This window comes from Notolepis coatsorum (genome assembly GCF_963971535.1).
Source record: "Notolepis coatsorum genome assembly, chromosome: 10".
In the NCBI taxonomy this organism is placed as follows: Eukaryota; Metazoa; Chordata; class Actinopteri; order Aulopiformes; family Paralepididae; genus Notolepis; species Notolepis coatsorum.
Genome location: NC_140174.1, coordinates 86,972,874 through 86,986,069, shown reverse-complemented (window position 1 = coordinate 86,986,069; position 13,196 = coordinate 86,972,874). Strand labels below are relative to the sequence as shown.

General features: G+C 41.7%; 1 protein-coding gene across 4 annotated transcripts in view; it reads right to left on the bottom strand.

Moving 5' to 3' along the window:
• ap1b1 (adaptor related protein complex 1 subunit beta 1) overlaps nucleotides 1-13,196 on the bottom strand; it is an 83,006-nt gene that overhangs the window by 68,654 nt on the left and 1,156 nt on the right. For all 4 annotated transcript variants that reach the window (XM_084323296.1, XM_084323297.1, XM_084323294.1 and 1 more), the window contains exons 2-6: nucleotides 7,961-8,021; nucleotides 6,182-6,287; nucleotides 1,388-1,523; nucleotides 837-1,082; nucleotides 284-474 (exon numbers count right to left, since the gene is read on the bottom strand). In XM_084323296.1, coding sequence (XP_084179422.1) covers nucleotides 284-474; nucleotides 837-1,082; nucleotides 1,388-1,523; nucleotides 6,182-6,287; nucleotides 7,961-7,997 — 716 coding nt within the window. In that variant the 5' untranslated portion in view covers nucleotides 7,998-8,021. The remainder of the gene's footprint in view (nucleotides 1-283; nucleotides 475-836; nucleotides 1,083-1,387; nucleotides 1,524-6,181; nucleotides 6,288-7,960; nucleotides 8,022-13,196) is intronic.

The window sequence follows — 13,196 nt, the reverse complement described above, 5'->3', positions numbered from 1 at the left end:
TGAATGGGCCCTAATAATGGCAATGTAGCAATAGAATTTAAAAAGTTATAGCCCTGCAAAGAAGGGGACTTTCTCCATAGACAAATAGCGCTGGCAATCTATGGTATATCATTAATTTAACCTTAGGCAACCAAAGTGTTAAAGTGAGTGTGTGCATGTGGATGTGTGTGCAATGAATGTAGATGGATGGGTTAGTGTTGCATAGAGTCATTGAGCACCATGATGGCCCTAGTATGCATGTTAACCGGTGTGTCTGTCTGTGACGGCAGTATCTCTCTCCCACCTTTGGGACTCCCGGTCGTCCCGGGGGCTGTAGTTGGCCAGGCAGTCCAAGATAAAGATCTGGCCCCACTCTGTGCACTCGTTCAGGGCCGTCAGCAGCTTATTGATGGACTGGGGGTTCAAGTCGAGTAGGTTGCTGTTGGGATGAGACTCGGCTATCTCCGATAACGCCGCCACTGCGTTCGCTACGACCTGAGGAGGGAAGATGGAGAGAGCGGATAAGCTTGAAAGCTAGCCTGAAGTAGCCGTTTATGTGCGGGAAGAGGTCATTGTAGTCTTGTTAACCCTTTCACTACCAAATGGTTAACCCTTTTCACTGCGACAATACAGGTTAACCCTTTCACTGCCACACACGACAAAGGGTTAACCACTTTCACAGCCACCCTACAGAAGGTTAACCCTTTCACTACCACACTACAGGCGGTTGTGCCCGCAGAATGCTTATCAGTAAGAGACAGAGCCATGGCCTACAGCACAGGCCAGGCTATCGGTCTGGTTGGCTGGTTGTCTGGCTGGCTGGCTAACTGACTGACTGACTGACTGAGGAGTCGTACCATAGGGTTGGAGTCCGAGATGAGGTCCTTCAAGGTGTCCAGGAAGCCCTGGTCCTCCACCAGCTGGGCGTTGATGTCGTGGAGCTTTGCGACGCACACTGCTGCCGTCTTCCTCACGTAAGGGTCCTCGTCCTTCAGGCACTTCCTCAGTGGTTCACACAGGTACTCAGTGATCTTGTCCACGCGGATACAGCCCATGGTGCGCACAGCCAGGGCACGGATAAGAGGGTTAGGGTCTTCACAGTCCTGAGTTTTTTTTTTTTTTTTGGGGGGGGGGGAAGAGTTGAAAAAGTTTTATCAAATGCTAGCAGTACTCAAACAAGCAGTTGTGCTGGGTTTGTTGACTGAATAGATTGTGAATAAAGATAAAGAACATTTAAAATTACAGAAAACTTTCAGTAGCTCCACAGACCACTATGGTTTGACAGGATCCTTCCAGTCAAACCATTTTAAGTTCATTTTAAGACTTCAGAGATTCATAAAACAACTAGGGTATATAAATGTTTTACAGGGATGGACCATCTTCCACCACTCCCAACTGGAGACTTTACCTTGACAAAGGTGTTGACAGCCATGATGGCCATGTCCGGCTGGCTCTTGGCGTAGTTCATCAGGTACAGATACACCAGCTTCTTCAGCTCCAGGTTGTCAGTCTGCATGCAGTTCACCACGTCAGGGAACAAGGCACTGTGGGGAACATCACGCTGTGAGACACGTGCCTCGTAATGAAAGATAAAGAGTATATCCTTTCACAGTGGCATCATTTGTATTTATTTTTAGGTCTTTCTGTATTTTTTTTCACCCATCTCAATTTAGTCGTTATGCCAATTGCCTTCCTGGTTGTTGCGCGCATTGCCCCACTGTCGGCCTGGGGAGGACTCCTCCGATACATGTGGAGTCGCCAGCCGCTTCTTTTCACCCGACGGCGAGGAGTTTCACTGGGGGAACGTTGCGCGTGCCGAGGTTCACTCTATTTCCCCCAGATCCCCTCCCTGCTGACCGACCAGTAGGAGTCGCAGTTTACAACGACCAGGACACATACCCCAGCTAACACTGCCAATTGTGTTAGTAGGGACGACTGACCAAGCCGGAGGTACCGCTCACAGCTGGATTCGATCCCAGAGTCTCTGCGGTGGTAGAGTGCTTAGTCCACTGCGCTACCCAGCCGCCCTCACAGTGGCATCATTTCTAACCGTGATTAGACTGTGTGTCATTCGATACCGCATTGTCCATTAATGTTTTAGGAGCATGTTTATATATATATATGAGTGCATATCTACAGTCTACTGCAATCTCCTGTGAGGTCCTGTTGTCCTTAAGCCATGCGTCAGAAACACAATTACTACTTGTTGGGAGTCACAAAGACAAATTCAACCTAAAACATCATTTATGCACCAAAGCTATGGAACACCAAATATTAATTATGCACCAAAGCTATGGAACACCAAATATTAATTATGCACCAAAGCTATGGAACACCCTACCCATGGACATTAGGGAGGCTAGATTACTAAATATTTTCAAAAGTAAGCTAAAAGCTTACCTCTTCACCTTAAGCCTTTTAATACACTCTGCTGCTTGGACTCATTGCATCCAGACTGTAATTGTTGTACTACAGATGAGAGCTATTTTATTGCACTGCACTATTTCACTCAGTCTATATACTAATTTATGTAAATTATAGTTATTTAATTGCACTACTTTTATTCCGTCTAAAATTTTTGCAGTCTATTTTTATACTTATTCCATGTCTGCACTTTATGCATTGTTTTTTTTAATAGTCTTTTATAGATTTTAATGACAGAAATCCAGTTTGAGTTTATTTTGAGCTTATGGACCTTATTTTTTTCTTGATTTACTGCGTTAGTGTTTTTTTCTTTCTTCTCGACTCGTTTAAAGAAGACGTGTCTCTGTTAAGCACTTTGAGCTGCACTCAGTGTATGAAAGGTGCTATATAAATGAAGATTATTATTATTACAATTTTCCCAGGAGGTTTTAATATCAACTTTCGGCTCATTCTATGCCGGTCTATAATTATGCCAATTCTATGCTAATTTTATGCCTATGCCCAGGGGTGTAGCTCCAGATTCTGGGCCCCATGAAAGAATGTATTTGTAGGCCCCCAGTGAATGAGAGCGCGTGTAAGCGTTTTTTGGCAATTTTTTTATTGATGAAAACGCATAATATGGTTTTTACCTATACATTCGGATCAGCAGTTCAGCACCTGCACTGTTGGTGGGTGAGCCTAGTAAAGGATGTCGCATTGCGTTCATCTTCAATGAATGGACCAATGCAATAGTCTACCAAAGCCCCCCCTCTCTCTCTATATATCTCTCACACACACACACACACTTCAGAAACAAACATAGTATCAATGAGAGCATCAATAATACACCTGAGTGATGTCTAGTTTAATAAAAAAAATAAAAAAAAAAATCTATTTTCAATTAATATCATAAACAACATAAGGAATATTAGCATAATTTTGAGTGGACTGAAGGAATGAGTCAGCGTTAATAGTTTTAAATGCAAATAATTTATTGAAACATAGAAGTGGGGTCGGGGACACACACACTGTTTCAACTCACCACCCCTGCATCATATTGTAGTCTAGTCTGTCTTCAAACTTCCACTCCTCTCGAAACCTTTTTATATTTGAATATCAACATTATCTGTGCATCCTCAGTAATCCTCAGTTTACTACAATATACTCCTCTCCTGACTAGTGACTTCATCGTCTTTCCAAACGCACGCACACACACAGAGAAAGGGAGAGTGCCCCCCCCCCCCATTTCCCTTTCCCCAGTCCACACTGTCTGCTGTTCTCTATGGCTCTGCCGCTGATCAGGATTAGCTTGTTAGCTTACGCTAACATAACGTTCATTTCGGGCGATGTGGGCATAAAGGAATGGCGACGATGCAATGCATGTTAGATGCATTTGACCCGTTGTGAGAAGAAGAAAAAACCACAGACTTATTTCGGCTCGCAAAATAGGCGCACTGCTGTGTAGCTCTGCTCTCAGGGAACAAACTTAACTTTTTGACTTTAAAAACTACCAGCCAGGCAGATTTTTTACTAGCCATTGGCGGTTGGCTGGTACTTATTTTGTTCCCCGAGGCTACCGTATGAAGTAAACATTATCACTTTAAAAAAAAAAACATAAACAGTGGCTGGGTAGCTCAGCGGACATTGCGCTCGTCACCAACGCAAGAGACACCGGTCTCGAATCCGGCTGTCAGCGTTGCCTCCGGCTTGGGCCGGCCGTCATACTGACTCAATTGGCAGAGTTAGCGGGAGGGGAGTCGAAGGGTGGTAGCTAGGTCATTGTAAACAGCGACTCCTACAGGTCGGTCAGGGCGCCTGCACAGCAAAGACAGGAAAATGGCGGGGGCAGTGTGAGCCTCCTACACGTTACTCCTCCTCGCTGGTAGGTGAAAAGAAGTGACTGGCTGCCTCCACATGTATCGGAGGGGACATGTGATGGGCTTCTATCCTCCCTACGACCGGCCAGTGGGGGGCACATGCGAGCAACGATCAGGACAGGGGAGGGAGAATTGGCACAAGAGGAAATTGGGATGGGAGAAAAATCACAGAAAAAGGGAGAGAAAAAGTAGAAAAAAAATAAAAAGCATAAACAATATACTATATAGAATAGAAATACTTGAATCATCCCGAGGGAGATTTTACACTACAAATCGCTCACAGTAAACATTTAGCCATTTAGACAGAACAAAGTCACGAATAAGAATAACAAAACAACTTGCCTAAGAATAAGATAATAATAATAGAGTACGGACCGGGATTCACATTTCGTATGTTATGTATATACATTCTAGTATAAAATATACAGTCAAAATATACAGAAGTCGGGCGCCCAAGTGGCGAACCACATAGTCGTGGCACGGCCGACCCGGGTTCGATTCCCGGACCCGTCGTTATTTGCCGAATGTCTTCCCCCCACTCTGTCTCCCGTTCCTCCTCTCTCTCTCTCTCTACTGGACTGCCCAGTAGCAAAAAGCGATAAACGCTAAAAAATTAATCTTTAATATATATAAATAATAAATATATATATATACAGAAGTCTACAGTAAGTGTAATATTGAACAGTGTTGTTACAAAAGTAAGAGTCCAGGAAGATGGTAACTGTCACCCTGTGCTCAGTGATGCAGTGAGGCACAGTGATGCATTGTAAAGTCTGATGGCTGTCGGAATGAAGGACTTCCTGTGCCGTTCAGTGCTACATTTAGGGAGTGTTAGGCCCCATCCACACGAGCGCTGGTTTTAATATAACCATGATTGTATGTGCGCAGTTGCACTGTTCGGCCACACACAACCGGGGATTTGCTACACTGCAACCGCGGTCTTTGAAACCGGTGGCCAGGGTGAAGTTGTGCGGTTTTGCAGTTGTGTGTGGGCATAGCAACCGAGGTTATTCCCAGTGTTTACAGCAGAGCTGTCGCAATTATTTCCCATGTTCACGGCAGACCGCGGGGTAGAGAGATTAGAGCAGAGCCAGCTACACCAGTGTTTACAGCAGAGCTGTCCCAAGTAGCGTTATATGAAAATGATTGTAACAAACTTTTGTTCAAAACGTATCGTCTGTGTTGAAGAGTGTTGTGATCGACTGATGTCTGTTGACGCTCAGAGAAAACATGTAGCTGCAGCTAAACTAAACTCATGTGTTGTCAAGTTATTGTTATAAGGAACCCAGTCCAGACTGCATCCCCTTAACAATTGTTTGTATTGAGCCGTATTGTATTGTACCCATTCTGCAATGTGTTAAATAACGTTTGCATCCATTTCATATCGGTAACGTTACCACATTACGTTGGCATTTAAGCTATATACTATACATGGATATAGCCATTCACATTAGCATGTAGCTAACAACACCGGCGGTCTTTTGTGAGACTAAACTATCCGCTCTTGGTGGTAAATTGTGTTGCTGATGGTTTTGTTTCATCAACAAAATGAGAGGCAGAACACACAGTGAATGTATCCGTTTGTTTATTGCAGTTTCTTTCTTTGCTGAAAATATATGTCCCGTTGGCAAAATGATCAATAGGGTCCAGCTGTGTTTCTAAACAGGAAGTTTAGTGAGCGTTCAGCCTTTTCTGATTGGTTGAAATGGCCTTCATGTCTGAACTACATCGCCGCCTACTGTTTTGGCATTGTACTACATGTAACGGTTGCTGGTGCCGTGGGTACGCAGTTATACACGGTTGTTCACCTGTGTTCACCTGTGTGGACGGAGTTTATTTTTTTCAAACTTCGGTTATATTAAATCCAAACGCTCGTGTGGACAGGGCCTTAGTCTACGTGGGTGTGATTTCTCCTGGCTCACCTGACATCCTTCCCGACTGTCATGGAGGCGATGACCTTCTTCACAGCCTCCTTCTTCTTCTCCTTCTTGTCGCTGTTCAGCTCCGCCTTGAGCTCAAAGATCTCCCCTGCACACATCCACGAGAGCAGTGAAAGAAACCAAAATATTGCGACATTTTGTCTGTCGTACGCAAATAGGATCATAATGAACAGGGAGGACAGGAATGTGTGGGTTTTTCATCACAATACCATTGGCATACCAACAAAGGGAAATGGATACATCTGACACAAGCTTGAAGGCACACAGTGGTACCCCTTTAATCTAAACCCCTCAGGAATAGAGGTCATTCTAGACTTTGGAACGAAATGTCGGGGGACAATGAAATTCATTGAAATCCGAGCCAAAACTTTATTCATGCACATCTCTCAATTCCATGTTTGTTTGCACTTTTTGTTCATTGTGCCTATTCAGAAGGTCAATAGAGAAATATTAGAATTTGATAAACAAGGCTGTACTCTACGGAGCTTGGCTAGAGAACATTTCACGTCTCCGATAGAGCGGACCACAGACCGGCTCCATTTGTGGTGCCTATGTGCAAAAGGCAAACACAGACTGGACTTAGATTTTTACAGGTTAAATATTACCATCAGTGACACTGAGATCAAGTGTGTTGACTTGACACACAAACAGAGTGCTTTGAGTTAGCTTAACTTCGAGCCCGACTACTCTATGGCTCCGAGGGTAGGAAATCCCGTAATCACTCCCAATCTCACACAAAATGTTAGTACACACAAGCAATGGCCATATGCCAAGAGAGAGCGGTAGAGGTGCTGACGCAGCAGCATGCCCAGAAGCCATACAGAATGAATAAGAAACATGAGCGCCCCCCCGTCTGTTTGAATTTAGCAAGCAGCTGTGTGGCACTGGCGGTGTTTTGGGAAGGGTAAGCATGGAGGCACACAGACAAACAAGGAAAGCGAGGGAGACAGCAGGACTGGCTAACGCTCAGAGGGCTAATGCTCAAGGAGTCTCTCTAATCTGATTTAGAAAACAAGCACAGCTGTTCAGCGTCTGACATTCTTAACCACACAGAGACAGGGGGGGAACTGTGCCCAACAGGTCCCTTTTCTCAGCTGCCGTTTACGCTTTTCTTTTCAACTCTGGCTTAAATATCACTGCCATTGTGGGTCGTCTCAGAAAATATCACTATTGCGCAAATCACAGTATTATAGCAACTTCCTTCCTTAGCGACCTTATAACTGAACATGTCGCAGCGCAGGCATCTATGCTACAATGTGTGGGGCAATGTGGATCATGTGATTTGAAAGCCTTTAGCATCACTTGACTTGGCATCAAAAACAAGAAAAGGCTTATAGATTGAGTACCAGATTGCTTTCTTAAGCTTTTGTTATGTTATTTATCTGATCAAGCTGGGCTGATATCTCCTTTAAATCTGCCAATTTGTCTAGATTAGTGTATGATAAGAGAACCTACAACAAAGTAATTTGCTTAGAGTTTATTTAATAATATCACTTAGTGAAATCACAAAATCGTGCAGCTGGTCTAAAATTTCTGATGGATGTGTGTCTTATGTGAATATCGTTTATAATAATAAAAAATAAATTCCACTAGTGTACCATTCCAAGCTGCTGAACTATGCGACTATGTATCCCAAAAAGACACAGGAGAATTACCAATAACATCAATGTAAGTAAGTCACAGATGTAGTAGGCTATTCAATATTAAAAGAAAAAAAAAGATAAACTGCATAGAGAAATTTGTGAAATAAGCCAATCAGACCTTTCTTGGTAGTCGTGAAATACTTGGAGTCCGTCATCTTGGATCCAAACTGTCGGTTCTCCTGTGAAAGAAGAGAGAGGATGAGAAAGAACAAACGGCACATGAGAACTCTTTTCCTGGAGAGAGAGAGAGAGAGAGAGAGAGAGAGAGAGAGAGAGGAGAGAGAGAGAGAGAGAGAGGGAGAGATGCAGAGATTCACAACGGCAAACAGGAAATTGCAGAACTGCAAGTACAGGCAAAAAAAGAAGGAATTCCTGTCTTCACTTGGACACTTGGCAGTGACATGTCTCATGTGAAAACAATGGACTTTTTTGTAAAAACAACACACTGTGACCCTATTTTAAAAAGGAAAGAAAATGTAAAACCTCTTAGGTCAGCATGTAGTTAATAAGCCCGGCTAACAGTTTGTCTCTCGTCTGGGGTCTAAATTTTCCATTAGCGATTTCCTGATCGTATCACAGCGTATTTTAATTGATCAGTATGGGCTATATTAAGTCTGATTAAAAATCAATTTTTTTATTTTATGAGAACGATTAAAGGACAGCTGTGATGCAGAGTCAGACTATTTATTTTAGACTTGATGCTATTCAATTGCCAAACATATCTCACAGACATTAGATTGGTGGTTTTACTGCCTTTAATGTACTTGAAGTGTGCACTGTGCAGATTTATTATCTAGAAAATACAAATATCGGATTGGGACGTATTGCCGGATACTCAATATTAAATGACTTGGATCTGGAGCAAAAAAAACTCAATCAGGACGTCTCTACTTTCCATTCTCAATCTGCAGTAACACAGCAATATAGACGTTTCCTGTTATTGATTCTTGACACACCATGTTGTTTCAGTCCACTTATTAAAAAAAAATACAGATTTTTCTATCTCTACACATCTTTATAATAGACAAAGTTAAAGCAGAATACCACAGTATTTAAGAAAACACATATGTTGCCTGATTCCTATGATGTGTGTGTGTGGGGGGGAGGGGGGGGGGGTGTACAAAACAGCCTAATGTTCAAATAAAGAAATCCAATTAGGATTACATTTATAAAAAAAATAATAATAATAAAAATGTACTACTTCATGCTGACACACGTAGTGTTGTCAAAAATATCTAAATATCGATACATATCGATACTGAATATTTAAAACGGTTTCGATACTCATTTCCCAAAATATCGATACTTTCTGCAGTATGATACCAGCTGGCTTGCTCACAGTGTTCTACCGCAAGTTGTTGACAGACAGACACGCTGTTGCAGAGCACACTTGCCCCTCCTCCTCCTCACAGATCTGTCTTCAGTTTGTAAACAAAGATTTTAGCTCAGAATATGGCCAGTGCAGAGCCTCCGCAACTTGTGCTTGTGGATAAAGAAAACAGCAGAAGTGCTGTTTGGAAGTACTTCGGGTTTGAAGTAAACGACGAAGGAAAAGCTAAAGCGTTGTTACAGAGCAGTGAGCCAACGATACAGCTATTCGCTAACGTTAGCTTATGCTAGCTAGCTGGCCACCTTTATAATTACTTCATGGAAACGGAGTAACATTAAGTCGAGTTCATACTAACTACTACACTAGTACACGTATGAACTCGACATAACGTTACCCCGTTTCGGGAAAAGCTAAAGATGCCACGATGCCCATTTGCAAGCGTTGTTACAGAGCAGTGCCAACGATACAGCTATTAGCTAACGTTAGCTTATGCTAGCTAGCTGGCCACCTTTATAATTACTTCATGGAAACGGAGTAACGTTAAGTCGAGTTCATACTAACTACACTAGTACACGTATGAACTCGACATAACGTTACCCCGTTTCGGGAAAAGCTAAAGATGCCACGATGGCCATTTGCAAGCGTTGTTACAGAGCAGTGCCAACGATACAGCTATTAGCTAACGTTAGCTTATGCTAGCTAGTTGGCCACCTTTATAATTACTTCATGGAAATGGAGTAACGTTAAATCGAGTTCATACTAACTACACTAGTACACGTACGAACTCGACATAACGTTACCCCGTTTCCATGAAGTGTTTAAGTAGCAGCAATCTTGTTGAAAATGTAATGTTAATAAATGCTCCGAGTCCGAGCATAGCTCCGGAGAACTCTCTCTCTCTCGAAAATTGTTGTAGTTGTTGTTTTAACCAAATAAAAAGCAGCAGCACGATTGCATAACTGAGTCATGTTTGCTATGTATTTCTTTCTTTAGGGGAGTTTGTTTCAGTTTTAGCATGTTTTATAGATGGGTAGGTTAAACAGGTTGTTTTTAAGAGGGGTTTGATTTAGATTAGATAATTTAGTTATTTTTAAATGTCTGATCTAAAGATAAACAAATGGTTTTAAAGTGTTATATTTATCTTCTCTTATAGTACCCAGGGATTAAAGCAAAAAAAAATCTCCTGACTGAACTTTTTTTCAGGCCAAGTCATATTCTTATTTTAATCTCCACTATTTTTTTTAATAGCGTTAGCGTTTTAAGGGAGCCTACTTGTAGAGCCTACTGTCCTGACTGTAGGCTTTATTTAATACACAAGACCCTCTTCTTGGGACCAAGTAAGGTTTTGTCGATAATTAGTGATGCACCGATGTGAAAATTGTGGCCGATACCGATAACCGATATTAATATTGCTGTTCTGGCCGATACCGATATTTACCGATGTCGATATCTCTGTATAGAAAACACTTTTTTATGATAATCAAATAGAGCTATTTTCCAAAACGCATAATTTTCTTTTACTTTTGTAACTTATTTTCAGAAATGACTGATATTTTGAAACTATTTAAGGCCAAAACATGTAAAAAGAAGAAAAAAAAGATAAAAAAAAAAAAAAAAAAAAAAATTAAAAAAAAGTTTTTTTTTTTTTTTTTTTTTTTTTATATATCGGCCCTATCTTGATATCGGACCGATACCGATGTGTAAAAAAACGGCCATATCGGCCGATATTATATCGGCGGCCGATATATCGTGCATCACTATCGATAATCCAATGTAGTTACCCCACCCCGCCTACCCAACCACCTCCAATGTACCACCCCACCTACCCAACCTCCTCCAATGTATATACTCTCTTTTTTAGACTATTTTTGTATCACAAACAATACTGTATTTGTAAATCTGGTATGTCATAAATGTATAGATGTAGCAGTATTGTCTATCTGTATGTCATGTGTGTCATATATGTTATGATGAATTGAAAATGGGGGACCCTGATGTAAACAAGACGAAAGTCTTTCTCTGGTCTGCATCCCCTTAACAATTGTGTGTATTGAGCTGTACTGTATTGTACCCATTCTGCAATCTGTTAATAAAGTTTTCAATCAATCAATCAATCAATCAATCAAGGGGATGCAGACCAGAGAAAGACGTTTGTCTTGTTTACATCATCAGGGTCCCCCATTTTCAATTCATAGTGACATTTATGGCATAGGGAGATACTACAGTCTACAGGTATATAGTACTGTTACATTTGTGACATATACGATATGCAAATATACAGTAATGTTACCCATATATCCTAACAGAGATTATATACATGATATGATGGGGAGGAGACTGTACATTAGGAGGGGGTGGGTGGGAGAGAAATATACAGTAGTTACCCATAGATCCTAACAAACAGAGATTATATACATTATGATGGGGAGGAGACCGTACATTAGATGGGGATGGTAGAAAAAAGATATACGGTGGGGAGAGAATATACGGTGGGGAGGAGACTGTCTACACCTGTGTGATGTTGCTACGGAGTTAAGCTAATAAACTTACTCACAACCACAGCAGGGGACTCACGTATTGTACTGTGAAGTAACACGACAATGACAAAAGTGTTGTTTCTGTTTTTGACATAGTTGCGGCACACGGAACAAGTTAACAACTCACCACTACAGCCTCCAGTAGCGCTGCCTAGCCAGTCTCTTCAAACGCCCTCTCCTCTCTAAACTTTCTTTTGTTAGGTGGTCCCGCTCATCCTTTTCATCTGAGAACCCCGCGGTGGGTTCTCTTTTTAGTGGCCGGCTTACTCCTTCCATTTAACCGACGCTATTAAGCTAACGTTAGCTAATCGGTATAGCAGCGAGTGCGAGCAGCGTCCTGTCTCTCAAGTCGCTGAGTGATGACTCTGCTTGGCGCGGCGCGATTTTTTTTTCTTCATATTTGGCGCCTCTGATTGGCTCAATTTTGTTTAAATGTGTACGCATCTACAAATCATATTATACCAGGTAGCCAATTCCGTCAGACCGCGAATCAAATGGACGGATCTCCCCAATCAAATTGACGGAAATCCGTCTGGAGACGGAATGCTTTAATGCATGAGTACCAGAAAGAAGCTGAGGAGAATCAACAAGCAACAAAAGCAAAATTTGTTTAAAAAAAAAATATATAGCCTATATATATATATATATATATGTATATATTTTTTATCGAAAATGGTATCGAATATCGATACTTTTCAAGGTATCGTATCGAAGTCGAAATTCCAGTATCGTGACAACACTATGACACAGTACATCCCACTCTGGTATTGACTTACAATATCCAGCCCTACTGATTAATGCCAAGTGTAGCGGCTAGTGGCTACCCGACTGAAGAATTTCATTAGCATTGGTTTGTGGCAATCAAAACCCTAACCTTGGCAGTGTTAGTACCATGCTCAGAGTTCCAATCAGCACTCCACCCATTGAGCTAGCTACATAGAACTCCATTACCACTTAGTCATTTTCTAACTTGACAACATAAACATTCTAAATAGGCCCATTTGTATTTCCTGTTTGCTAGTTGCCGACAGGGAACAAACAGGGGTCAAAGCCGTCCCCCCTAGCATTGATTGATTGATTCAGATTGCAGAATGGGTACAATACAGTACGACTCAATACACACAATTGTTAAGGGGATGCAGACCAGAGAAAGACTTTCGTCTTGTTTACATCAGGGTCCCCCATTTTCAATTCATCGTTGAATACACAGAATACTTCTGAAAAGGGTCTATATTATCTCTGAAACAAAACACAATCACCTGTTGTATCAAAATAGAAGTATCGAATACTATGAATAGAGATAGTTTCATTGAGTGAAATGATCGACATCTTGTTTTGCATCTCAATACAAGTTCAAGTTACTAAACATTTCCTGTTGGACGTAATTTCTACTAGGCCAACAAAGCACACCGCATACATAAAGAAACCTTAACTAAAAGCTAACTTTCGCTACAGAAATTACGGTTCTGCCCCAGGTAAGGTTTGCC